The 11,070-nt window shown below is 62.2% G+C and overlaps 3 protein-coding genes across 4 annotated transcripts; 2 read left to right on the top strand and 1 right to left on the bottom strand.

Moving 5' to 3' along the window:
• The first annotated feature begins 1,097 nt into the window (after window positions 1-1,097).
• Window positions 1,098-3,995, top strand: LOC122702293 (phosphoglycolate phosphatase). Its single transcript, XM_043915958.1, has 2 exons — window positions 1,098-1,849; window positions 1,949-3,995. Exons 1-2 carry the CDS (start codon window positions 1,210-1,212, stop codon window positions 2,272-2,274), a joined length of 966 nt encoding a protein of 321 aa, XP_043771893.1. The 5' UTR covers window positions 1,098-1,209; the 3' UTR covers window positions 2,275-3,995.
• A 123-nt stretch (window positions 3,996-4,118) lies between these two features.
• Window positions 4,119-6,444, top strand: BRICD5 (BRICHOS domain containing 5). The gene is made up of 6 exons (XM_043915959.1): window positions 4,119-5,023; window positions 5,185-5,304; window positions 5,509-5,664; window positions 5,736-5,837; window positions 6,052-6,205; window positions 6,308-6,444. The coding sequence occupies exons 1-6, from the start codon at window positions 4,979-4,981 to the stop codon at window positions 6,400-6,402; spliced, it is 672 nt and encodes a 223-aa protein (XP_043771894.1). The 5' UTR covers window positions 4,119-4,978; the 3' UTR covers window positions 6,403-6,444.
• On the bottom strand, window positions 6,367-10,327 carry MLST8 (MTOR associated protein, LST8 homolog). Of its 2 annotated transcripts, XM_043915956.1 has the most exons (9): window positions 10,210-10,327; window positions 9,477-9,679; window positions 9,289-9,340; window positions 9,045-9,207; window positions 8,554-8,629; window positions 8,317-8,469; window positions 7,355-7,479; window positions 7,048-7,211; window positions 6,367-6,958 (listed from the first exon to the last, which is right to left on the bottom strand). In XM_043915956.1, exons 2-9 carry the CDS (start codon window positions 9,603-9,605, stop codon window positions 6,840-6,842), a joined length of 981 nt encoding a protein of 326 aa, XP_043771891.1. In that variant the 5' UTR covers window positions 9,606-9,679; window positions 10,210-10,327; the 3' UTR covers window positions 6,367-6,839. The 2 variants fall into 2 exon arrangements, with proteins under 2 accessions (XP_043771891.1, XP_043771892.1); XM_043915957.1 differs by lacking the exon at window positions 10,210-10,327 and having other exon boundaries at window positions 9,477-9,683.
• Between the last annotated feature and the right edge of the window lie 743 nt (window positions 10,328-11,070).

Raw genomic sequence — 11,070 nt, 5'->3', positions numbered from 1 at the left:
GTTCAGTCGCCCAGTTGTGTCCAACTCTTTAAAATCCTATCAGACTGCACACTTAAGGTTTATAGACTTTATGTTTTGTGTGTGTCCGACTCTTTGCAACCCCATGGACTGCAGCACGCCAGGTTTCCCTGTCCTTCACTGTGTCCTAGAATTTGCTCAAATTCACATCCACTGAGTCGGTGATGCCATCTACCCACCTCATCTTCTGTCGTCCCCTTCTCGTCCTGCCCTCAATCTTTCCCAGCACCAGAGTCTTTTCCAATGAATCAGCTCTTCTCATCAGGTGGCCAAAGTTTTGGAGCATCAGCTTGAGCAACAGTCCTTCCAACGAATATTCAGGATTGATCTTCTGTATGTTTTACGCCTCCATAAAAGTTAGTAATACGTAATAATGAGAGCGACCAGTTACTGAGTGCTGTGTTCTAGGCACTAACGTCCTTCTCTTAGACCCTGATTCCACTGCCCTGTAATTACTCGTCCACATGACCACCAAGCACAGGGAAAGCGATTCTGCAAAGGCCTGCAAACGAGAACGCAAGTCTTGTTAAGAAGGAGCCCGGGCCTGCCTCTCAGGAAAGGCCATAATTGGCCAACGCGCAGACACTGCGTCCACGGCACCGCCCGGCGCCGAACCGGCAAAGGTGCGGACGTGACTCTGGCCCAAAGGGGACAGCGGCCCCCTCCCGCCGCAATCCCGCGGAGACCCCGCCCGCAAGATTCGAGACAAGCCAGCCAATCACAGCCGGCCCGGCGCGAGGGTCACTCGATTAAAGGCCTCCGTCACCTAGGCTGACCAAGCGCCTCCAATGGGCGAGCTGTCCCGTAGCAGCCAATGAACAGCAGCCTTACGTCCTGCGCCGGCGCTCCGGCTCCTCGGCCGAATTTCCGCAGTGAGCGCTCCACGCAGAATGCCGGTTGGCTCCCCGCCAGCCAATCACCGCGGCGCCTAGGGCACTCCAGCCAATGGCTGTCCGCCTTCCTGCGGCGGACCGCGACGGTTGGCCCGGCGCTTCCGCAGCCCGCGGGAGGCGGGGGCGGATTGGCGCAGGCGGGGCCCAATGGGCCGCACGCGCGAGGCGCGGGGCCTATGAGCGCGCCGGGGGCGGGGCGGGCCCGGCAGCAGGCGGCTGCGAGGAAGAGCGGGCGGCCGGTGGCGGCTGCGGCGGCGGCGGCGTCGGCGGCCGGTGGCGGCGTCGGCGGCGGGTGGCCATGGCAGAGGCGGAGGCCGGCGGTGACGACGGCCGCTGCGTGCGGCTGAACGCCGAGCGGGCCCAGGCGCTGCTGGCCGACGTGGACACGCTGCTGTTCGACTGCGACGGCGTGCTGTGGCGCGGCGAGACGGCAGTGCCCGGCGCGCCTGAGACCCTGACGGCGCTGCGGGCCCGCGGCAAGCGCCTCGGCTTCATCACCAACAACAGCAGCAAGACCCGCAAGGCCTATGCCGAAAAGCTGCGGTGCCTGGGCTTCGGCGGCCCGACGGGGCCCGACGCCGGCCGCGAGGTCTTCGGCACGGCCTATTGCACCGCGCTCTACCTGCGCCAGCGCCTGGTCGGCCCGCCGGCCCCCAAGGCCTACGTGCTGGGCAGCGTGGCCCTGGCCGCCGAGCTGGAGGCCGTGGGCATCTCCTGCGTGGGCGTGGGGCCCGAGCCGCTGCCGGGCGAAGGCCCCGGCGCCTGGCTGGACGCGCCCCTGGAGCCCGATGTGCGGGCCGTCGTGGTGGGCTTCGATCCGCACTTCAGCTACATGAAGCTCACCAAGGCTGTGCGCTACCTGCAACAGCCCGACTGCCTGCTTGTGGGCACCAACATGGACAACCGACTCCCCCTGGAGAACGGCCGTTTCATCGCGGGTCCGTGCGCCCCGGGTGGAGGGAGGCTGGAGGGCGGGCAGCGAGCCCCTACCGGCCTCTGACCCCCGGCACGACTCCCCTTCCTCTCCGCCCCCGCAGGTACCGGCTGTCTGGTCCGAGCCGTGGAGATGGCCGCCCAGCGCCAAGCCGACATCATAGGGAAGCCCAGCCGCTTCATCTTCGACTGCGTGTCCCAGGAGTACGGCATCCACCCAGAGCGCACCGTCATGGTGGGCGACCGCCTGGACACAGACATCCTGCTGGGCGTGACCTGTGGTCTGAAGACCATCCTGACCCTCACGGGCGTCTCCAGTCTACGGGACGTGAAAAGTAATCAGGAAAGTGACTGCATGGCTAAGAAGAAAATGGTCCCTGACTTCTATGTTGACAGCATAGCCGACCTTTTGCCTGCCCTTCAAGGTTAAAGATTTAGTGTCTTTAATCTCCAGAATAAAAAAAAAAAATTGAAAATCAGTTACCCAAATTAATAGGTGGGGCTTCAGCATCGCTCAGCTAGGTGGCTTCAAGTTTGCTTACTTGGAGTTAAGCAGAGGCGCTAGTTGTTAACCTTGTAAGTAGACGTTTGGGGGGCGACTTTGTTTACAGATGCTTATATTTTAAGATGCACTTTTTAGCTTGGAGGGCATTGTGGGGATCCTGGGCCTTAGGTGCCAGTGGGCCTTGCTGTTGGGTTCAGTGTATGTCCAGGATTCAGGTAACCTCAGGGCCTACTGGTGGGACTGAGGTGGGTCTAGGGGTGTCATGTATTTATTGAAAGTTTCAGGAATTAGTGGGGAGGAGGAGCTGATCATTTCCACTGTTGTGAGCAACTTGTGCAAACCAAGCCAGGGTCCCATCAGTGTCGTCCTCAGAGGAACCTGCTACCGCCTCAGGTCTTCACCTGCAGGGTGGGAGCGAAGGAAAGGGCTGCTCTCGGGTGGAGCCTCCCTGTCTGTGGGGTCTGGGGTGCTGCCCTCACCACCCAACACTTCCTTCAAAACCACTCCGATGTCACAACTGAGTGTCTGTTCCGTTTTAGAGACCAGGGCTGCCACCCTCATGCAGTTGTGCACTTCTGTAAACTCAGCCCGGCTGAGCCTCATCCTTTCCAAACGTGCATGTAAACCCAGGGGGTCTGGACTGAGCCTGTTGCTTGGCGAGCAGCCAGGAGGGCATAAATGCCGTCGTTGAACTCAGGCCTGCCGTTCAGGGAGCTCAGAGCAGCATTGGTACCAAAAGTTTTTGTTTTTTAGCTTTCTAACAACTTTGTCAGGTGGTGGACTTGAAGCATAAGCGTATGATTAATAGCTGTGCTCTGTCTTATAGGGAAAATCCCACTGAAGAAGTCTGCGTGCCCCGCAGCCAGCAGTTGGGCCAAAGGCATGTGCTGGCCAAATGCCTGTCACCCAAGGCTCCTTCTGGGTAGGGGAGGAAAGAGGTGTCCCCCAAAACAGGAATTGAATCTCTGTCTTCCCAGACGCTTGGTTGGGATAGGTGTCATATGCCAGTGGTCCCTGAGGCCACCTGTTTTAACCCTGATGTCCCTTGTCAGTTGTCAGCTGGAGGACTGGCTGGGTCCACTGGCTAGCCAAGGATTCTTGGCAGGGGGCCATGGCCTTTTCTGCCTGCTCCCTGAGTTGCTGACCTTTGAGGATGGGCCTCTGGCTGCACATGTAGGGGAGGGCCTGGGAAGCTGTTCCTTTTGGCCGACTGCTTCCTGGTGCCTCGCCCCACACCTAGCGGCTTCTGCTCAGAGCCCATGGTTCTCTCCTAGCCTCAAGATCACCGTGCTCCTTCACCCACCCTCTAAGAGTTCTCAGAGCAATAAAGCGTGTCCTGAGCCTTGGCTCCTCCCAGGCCTGAGCGTCTGGGGTTCAGACTCTGCCAGGGGCAACGCGAGGGCAGCGGCACCTGTGAGGTTGGTGGTGCTGACGTTGGCTCTGCGAGGTCAGCTCAAGGTGGGTCTGGATATTGAGCAGGCCTGTCAGGGCGTTGTCACCCACACCAGGAGCACGTGGCAGATGCGGCAGCCGGCGACACCTCCCTCTTCGGCTGGGCAGTGGCCCAGGAGCCTGTGCATCCTGTCCCCCTACCCCTGTTGCACTGTGTGAACCCAAAGGTGTATTAAACTCTCGACCGCAGCTGACTCTGGTGTTCCTTGCTTTTGCCTGGACAGCAGCCTCTGCATGGAGGGTGCAGCTGTCTCGCCACAGCTGGGCGGCCAGGGAGCGGGAGGGTGTACCCTCAGGACAAGGCCATTCTGGGACTCCCAATTTGATTTGGGACTCTGAGCATAGAAACTCCGCCCCATCTGAGGCCCACTGCAGAGGCAGGTTTTGAAGAATCAGGGAAAACAAGGCACACAAACAATAACCAAGAGAAGGAAGAGGTCATGGGGTGAAGCTTGTGAAGGACACACACTTCCTGAAACCTGCCAGTGCTGGGAGCTACTGGGTGTTGGGATCCATAGCCCCAAACAGCTGGAAACGCACGGCACAGGTCACTTGGGGACAGCCATGCTGGGCCAGGCAAGGGTCTGTGTGCACAAGGCTGGCCTCACCATCCTGCAGTATGCAGGCGGTCCTAGGAGGCTGCCCCCCCAGCAGTGAAGCTCCTAGAAGCTGCCCTGGTCTTGGGCATGCACCTGAGGGCTGCCCTGCATTGGTGGGGACTGGGAAGCAGCTGGGGTGCATGGGAGGAAAGGGAAGTGCACTTGCCAATGCCTGCTGCATGCCAGGCCCTGCGCCCAGAGTGTAGAAGTAACCTGAGAGACAGAACAGGCGTCCACAGGAAAATGAAATCAGCCCCCAACCAGACTTCGTATTATAAGGTCCTGGGCAACCTGGGCTGCCCTCTGCACCAGCCACTGGGCCTCCACTTCCACAATGGCTCCTGTGCTCCCAGCTCCCAGGCTCTGGTCTGCGCAGACCAGGCGTCAGGAGAGCTGGGCAGCGATGAGCAGCCCCTCCAGGCGTCCCGTCTCTGACCCGGATATCAGGTGGCTGGGCTGGGGAGGAAGCAGGGGGGTCAGGCGGGGAGGGGGCCAGGACTGGCTCATCGGAGGCGTCCTGAGGTTTCCCAGCCGGCTCTGGAGCAGCAGACAATCTTGCATTGTCCCCTGGCTGCAGCATGGAGCAGGGGAGCCGCTGGGCTGAGCGCCCCACGCCTGTGAGGGTGAGCGCTCCCCCACCCGCGCCCTTGTGGGGACAGAGGCCCCGGGCTGCCCAGGAGGGCAGGAGGACCATCTGTCTCCTGAAATTCCTCAGCCTCTGCCTCCCCTGAGCCCACGGCTGCCGGCCTCCACTCGGGGCCCACTGACTCCAATGTGCCTCCAGGTGGAGACCAAGCCCTGCCGTGGGCGCTGGAGAGCTCCCGGCCTGCTGCTGCTGCTGGCGCTGGCCACCACGGCTGCTGTGGCTGGAGGGCTCCTTGGTTTCAGCCACAGCCCTTCCCAGGTGAGCCCCTTCTCAGGACCCAGGCAGAGGCTCAGACAGTCGGGAGGGGGAGGAGAGACCAGCCCCACCCAGCCCTCCAGTGGGGCCAGGGCAGGAAACAGACATCAGAAACCCGGAAGGGTGGTGGGTCAGAGCCCCGCAGCGGGGCTGGGGGCATGTTGGGGCAGCCCCAGCCTGGCCAGCGACCTCCAGCCTCCCACTCAGCCCCCGCTGCAGACGCTCCGCCTGAGCCTCCCGAGCCCGGGCATGCCCTGGTCCAACCAAACCGAGCAGGTGGACGTGGCCCAGAACGTGGCAACCATCCGGGTGACTCCAGCCCAGAGCAACCACAGCTGGGCAGTGCTATTCGATGGGCAGAGCGTGAGTGGCCTGGCAGGGCGGGGCGGGGTGGGGTGTTCAGGTGGCCCTGCCTCACCCGCCTGCCTGCCCAGGGCTGCGTCTGTTACCGGCCCTCAGAACACCGGGCCTGCTTCCTGCGCCTGATGGAACCCCGAGACCGTGAGGCTCTGCAGCTGATGGTGAACACCTCTCAGGTGAGGAGCCTCCGGCCAGGGGCCAGACAAAGGGTCCTGTGTGCAGCCTGGGCCCGGGGCGGGCTGGGGCTCCAGTTTCAGGGGAACAGAAGCTCTGTCTTCCTGTGGATGAGGCTGCTGACAAGAGCTGGGGCAGGGCTGGCATGCCGCCGGCATGTCCTGGCGTGCATGGGCCCCACCCACCCGGGGTCAGTGCGAGCGACCTTCTCCGCAGCTCCAGGCAACGCGAAGCCCCAGCCAGGACACCCACTACGCCCAGGAGCTGCTGGCAGTGCTTGGGAGCCAAGAGGTGGACCCTGCCCAGGTCGGGGCTCCTGTGCGGCACCTTTGTGCCAAGACCCCCATTTACTGGGCCCGACGCGCAGAGGGTAAGTCAGGGCAGGCTGTGCGGAGGGGCCTGGGCTCCCGCAGGACAGTCTCGGGGCAGATGGGGAAGGGTCCTGTGGGGTTCATAGAGACCCCTCCTCCAGGGTCCCAGAGGCAGCGGCTGATCTACCTATGTATCGACATCTGCTTCCCGAACAACATCTGTGTGTCGGTCTGCTTTTATTACCTCCCAGACTGAGCCCCAGCCTGGCCACACAGGCCAGCCACCTGGCCGACCCTGTCACCAGTCCACGGAGGGCGGGCGGGGATAATAAACCACTCCACCTGGCCGTGACAGTGTTCTCTGTGGCCTTGGGGACGCAAAACAGGGCCAGGGAGGGGCCGAGGGAGGCCCCGGCTGGGGGTGAGCACCAGCCTCGGATTCCCTCGGCGGCTCTAGGCCCTGTGGGTCCAGAGTTTCTGAAGGAAAGAGCCCTGCTGCGTCCACATAAGCAGCCAGGGCTGAGAAAGTCCCAGAGTGGACCGGCCTAGCTGGGGAGCCAGGGTTGCTCAGTCCAGTCTGGCGAGCCTCCAATGAAGTGGCCAGCCCATGGGTGTCACTCTGACCTGAGCAGCTGGACAGACACACCTGGCTGGTGCCACCTGGACGGCTGCCTGCAGTGCCCAGGGACAAAGCTAGCCCAGCACGCTGTCATTGAAGGCCAAGCACACGACGGCTTTCTGGTGGCCGCCGTACTCTCTCTTGATCTCGCCTGTCTCCACGCACCAGAGCCGGGCCAGGTTGTCAGAGGAAGCTGCAGGGAGGGAGGGAGAGCACGGATGGGATTCGGGGAGCAGCCCCAGGCCTGGCCAGCGGGGCGGGGGGCAGGGCGGCGGGGCCCACCGGTGACGATGTACTGCGAGTCCCCCGAGAAGGCACAGCCCCACATCCAGCCCCGGGACGACTCTCCGGGGTTGCTGCTCTTGATGCTCAGCTCGGTCATCAGGGAGAAGTTGGACGTCCTCCAGATCTTGCACGTCTGGTCAGCCGAGCAGGTGGCGAGGAGCCTGGGGGCGGGGGTGAGCGCAGCAGGTGTGCCATCAACAGCCGCTCCCATCCCGCACACCCATGCTGCCCTCCAAGCAGACCCCAACGCATCAGGCCCCCAGCCCCAGGCACACCGCCTCCTGCCCCCCGGCCCTGCACACACGTGGAATCGGGGCTGAAGCGGCACTGCAGGGCATAGCGGGTGTGCGCCGGGATCTTAGTCTTGGGGATGAGCTGTGTCACCTCATCGCCAATGCCTCCAGTCAGGTTCCAGACATAGCAGTTCCCCTGCGGGGGAAGAGGGCAGTCATGGGAGGCCGGGCCCTCCAGTCGGACAGGCGGGGGAGGATACCCAGCGGCAAGACCTAGACCCAGGGGCTGCCATCCAGCACTTCGGTTGTGCACAAGGACCTGGGGGCCAGGGACATGCGACAGGTAGCACCTGGGAGACCCAGCCCCAAGCAGGGGCCACACCTGATGGGCTGAGGGCAGGAAGCCACGCCTGGCCTTCCTGAAGGATGCGCTTGGCCAACTGGAATGTGCAGAACAAGATGGGACGAGGACACCCAGACACAGGGAACTGCAGGGCGAAGGCTTGGGAGTGGACAGTTTGGGAATGTCGAGGGATAACTGATTCGCTGAGATCAAATGGACATTAAAGGGAGAAAGGAGGCTGGACGGGAGTCCAGGGGTCAAATGGCAGGGTCCTGAGGCCCTGGGAAGGAGCCCGGGGCATTTCAGTGTTAACCTAGAGGAAGGAGGCAGTCAGGGTGCTCCTGTTGAAGGATGCTCTGCATTGGGACAGGGAGATGTCACAGGGGAAGAAGTCAGAGAGGCTGCAGCCACTGTCGGGAGAGACGAGGGAAACTGGGACCAGGAGGAGAGAGGGAAGTGGACAACTGGAAAGACTCTGGAGGTGGAGAGGCCCAGACTGCTGTGTGGGCCATGGCCGGCAGCAAGAGGCTGCATCAGGCGTGATCCCCAAGGTTCTGGCTCTGGGGGCTGAGTCAGAGCTGGAGCCCAGGATGGGGAAGCAGGACTCGGGGAGAGAGGGGAGAGCCCACCCGCAGGGAACAGGGTTCTAAAGAGCTGGGCCCCGAGCTGCACCCCCTCCCCGGGACTCACAGTGCTATTGACAGCAGCCATGTAGCTGGCGTCGGGGTCGATGTGGGCGGATGTGATGGAGACCTCCGGCTCCGGGATCAGCTGCTCGTTGTGGTCGGTTTTCAAGTCCCAGATGTGGATGGCACCGCTCTGGTCACCCACAATGAGCTCTGCCTGAGGAGGCACCGGGGAGGTGAGGCCGGGAAGCACCCTGCCCTCCAGAGCCCCAGGGTGCCCAGCCCCAGGCGGCCCCTTCACCTGGTTGGGGTGCAGGCACACACAGTTAATGGGCGCGTTCACCTGGAAGATTCGCTGACACTGCAGGTTCCGGGACCTTTGAGATGGGGGGACACACCCCGTCTGTGGTGCATGGCCGTTGGCACCCCCTCCTCCCTGAGAGACCCTCTTCCTGGCCACTTAACCTCTGTCTGTGATGGGAGCTGTCTCACGGGAAAGACTTGGGGGGCTTGGACCTCCCCGGGACAGCCTGAAGTCAATGAGTGACTCAGAAAGGGCCTAAAGCATGGGCCCTTGGTCAAGGTGGGACTTGCTCTTTGATGCAGCTCATTCCAGAGCCCCCTGTGGGATCAGGCTGAGAATCTTCTCCGGGAGGTCTTTGTGGGTCCGCCTCCCTGACCTACCGGCTCTCCTCATCTGCCTTCAAGAAGTCACCTGCATAGACAGTCTCCCAGCCTGGCCCTCACCCTACCCACCCAGGCAGCAAGCTGCTCCCGCCTGGCACCCCACACCTGAGGTCCCAGATCCGGGCGGTGCAGTCCTCCCCGCCTGTGTACATCCAGCGGCCGTCCTCATGGAAGCCCACCGACGCAATGTTCTTGTTGACCCCGTCGTAGCTGATGATGGGGTTGGGGTTATTGGAGTTGAGGTCATACATGCGAATGTGCTGGTAACCTAGGAGCAGAGGCCAAACTGAAGTGAGGCTGTGCCCACGGACCTAGGAGAAATCAGGGGTTGGGGTGGAGAGCAGGGTACCTGCAGCTGCAATCATGGTGCGGTCAGGTGTGATCTCCAGCGCGTTCACCTGCTGGGTCTGTTAAGGAGGGTGACCAACAGGGGCCTCCGAGGCCTCCACCGCAGCGGGTTCAGTGCCGCGTCCTTCCCACCAGGCATCCCGTCCAACACCACCCGCCCCATCGCCCCATCGCCCCAGCGGAGGATACCGAGTCCTGGTGTTGCACAGTTCGCGTACAGATCCCGCTGTGGGCCTGCCAGAACCGCACCGTGTGGTCATAGCCTGCAGTGGCCAAGATGACAGGGTCACTGCCCACTGTGCCTGGAGACGTATTCATGGTGTGGCTGCCGAAAGGACTCGGATCGACACAGGGCAGTAGGTCTGACCCGCAGAGGCCAGAGATCAGAGCATCTAGAGCAGAGACAGGGAGTGCAGTATTTAGGGAATACCCTACGTCCTAAATACGTTGCAGCAGATTACTCGGTGCTGGGGAATAATGAAATCATCCCCATCTTAGACACGGGGAAAACCGAGGCGCGGAGAGGTTCGGGGAGACGCGTGACAACCGGCAAGGGACAGCTCGGCGCTCCGAGCCGCGGGCTCCGTCCCCCGCCCGGAGAGCCGCCGCCGGAACGCCCTCCCACCGGCGGCCGGCAGGGGGCAGTCGCGCCGCGGGCGCCGCGGTGCCGCAGGGGCGGGCCGCGCATGCGCAGGGCTGCGCACCGGCCCGCGAGCGAAGCCTGAGTGCGGCGGCCGCGCGTGCGTAGTGGGCCGGCGGCGGGCCTTGTGGGGCGGCGTGGGGGAGCTCCCTTGCTGGACCCTCGGGCTCCCCGGCGCTCCGCCGACCGCCCTGACTCTGTCCCGCGGAGCCAGCGCCCCTCGGGCGCGCTCTGCCGGCCCCTGGACGTCGCCTTCCAGCCCTCGTCCCGCGGCCTCCGTACCTTTCAGGCGGCTCTGCGCTCCGCCGCGGCCCAGGACGGCTAGTGGAGCCGGAACAGGTCGATAAGGCCGAGCGTCGAGTTATCGATGAGCTAGTAGGGCGACACCACGGGGCGCGAGGGACGGGGGTGGCGGGGACGAGACTGAAGCTCTGGGGTAGAGGGCCCCTACCTCCTGGGAAGAAGCGGTACAGGCCCCGGGACGAAAGCAGCGACCCCAGCCTTTTCCTCTCTCGGGGACTCCACCCTCCCGAGAGCGGTTCCCTAGGCCGTGTGGTACCATCCACCCGCCCCCCCGCCATCCGTCAGGTGCCCACTAGGGTTCCCAGGTAAATTACAGGACATCAAGTTGCAGTTGATTTCAAATAAGCAACGTGTTTTGTTAAGTACAGGCTAAATATTGCATGGGATATACTTATACTAAAAAGTTTTACGTTGCCTGCATGAAATTCAAGTGTAGTTAGGTGTCCTGTTGTTTTCTTTGCTACATCAGGCAACCCCTAGTCTGGGCCCTGTCAGGCCTGTGCAGATCGGTCGGATCCTCAGGTCCCTTCACTAATCCCAGTGACTCCTCCATTACTGGGGTCCCTCGTACCTCCTCTTCCATCCAGCCTTCCCACATTCTACACACGTGGCCTCAGACAAAAAAAAAAAAAAAAAGAATCCTTGAGACAGCCTCTCCCAGGGCATCTTCCCACCAGGCTTATAAATTGCAGCTGCACCCCTTTTCCTTCCTCTAGCCCCTTGACCAAGGCCATGTCCCCTGCCTATCCACCCAGGCCCTCGTCCTGGCAACCTTCCTCCCTGAATCTTCCCTCTTTCCTTCCTGTCAGCATTTCTTTTTCTTTTGTTTCTTTGTTTAAT

This window comes from Cervus elaphus, chromosome 10, assembly GCF_910594005.1.
Source record: "Cervus elaphus chromosome 10, mCerEla1.1, whole genome shotgun sequence".
Taxonomy (NCBI): Eukaryota; Metazoa; Chordata; class Mammalia; order Artiodactyla; family Cervidae; genus Cervus; species Cervus elaphus.
Note: the sequence above shows the minus strand (reverse complement) of the source record. Positions and strands in the feature narration are given on the sequence as shown.

Bases quoted from the DNA above. Each gene is read 5' to 3' on its own strand.
- LOC122702293 (XM_043915958.1), top strand. From the start codon at position 1,210: ATGGCAGAGGCGGAGGCCGGCGGTGACGACGGCCGCTGCGTGCGGCTG. The intron at 1,850-1,948 runs GTCCGTGCGCCC...CCGCCCCCGCAG, and splicing joins GAACGGCCGTTTCATCGCGG to GTACCGGCTGTCTGGTCCGA.
- BRICD5 (XM_043915959.1), top strand. From the start codon at position 4,979: ATGGAGCAGGGGAGCCGCTGGGCTGAGCGCCCCACGCCTGTGAGG. The intron at 5,024-5,184 runs GTGAGCGCTCCC...ATGTGCCTCCAG, and splicing joins AGCGCCCCACGCCTGTGAGG to GTGGAGACCAAGCCCTGCCG. The intron at 6,206-6,307 runs GTAAGTCAGGGC...CCCCTCCTCCAG, and splicing joins CTGGGCCCGACGCGCAGAGG to GGTCCCAGAGGCAGCGGCTG.
- MLST8 (XM_043915956.1), bottom strand. From the start codon at position 9,605: ATGAATACGTCTCCAGGCACAGTGGGCAGTGACCCTGTCATCTTGGCC. The intron at 8,470-8,553 runs GTGAAGGGGCCG...GTGCCTCCTCAG, and splicing joins TGTGCCTGCACCCCAACCAG to GCAGAGCTCATTGTGGGTGA. The intron at 7,212-7,354 runs GTGTGTGCAGGG...CCCCGCCCCCAG, and splicing joins CGCTTCAGCCCCGATTCCAC to GCTCCTCGCCACCTGCTCGG.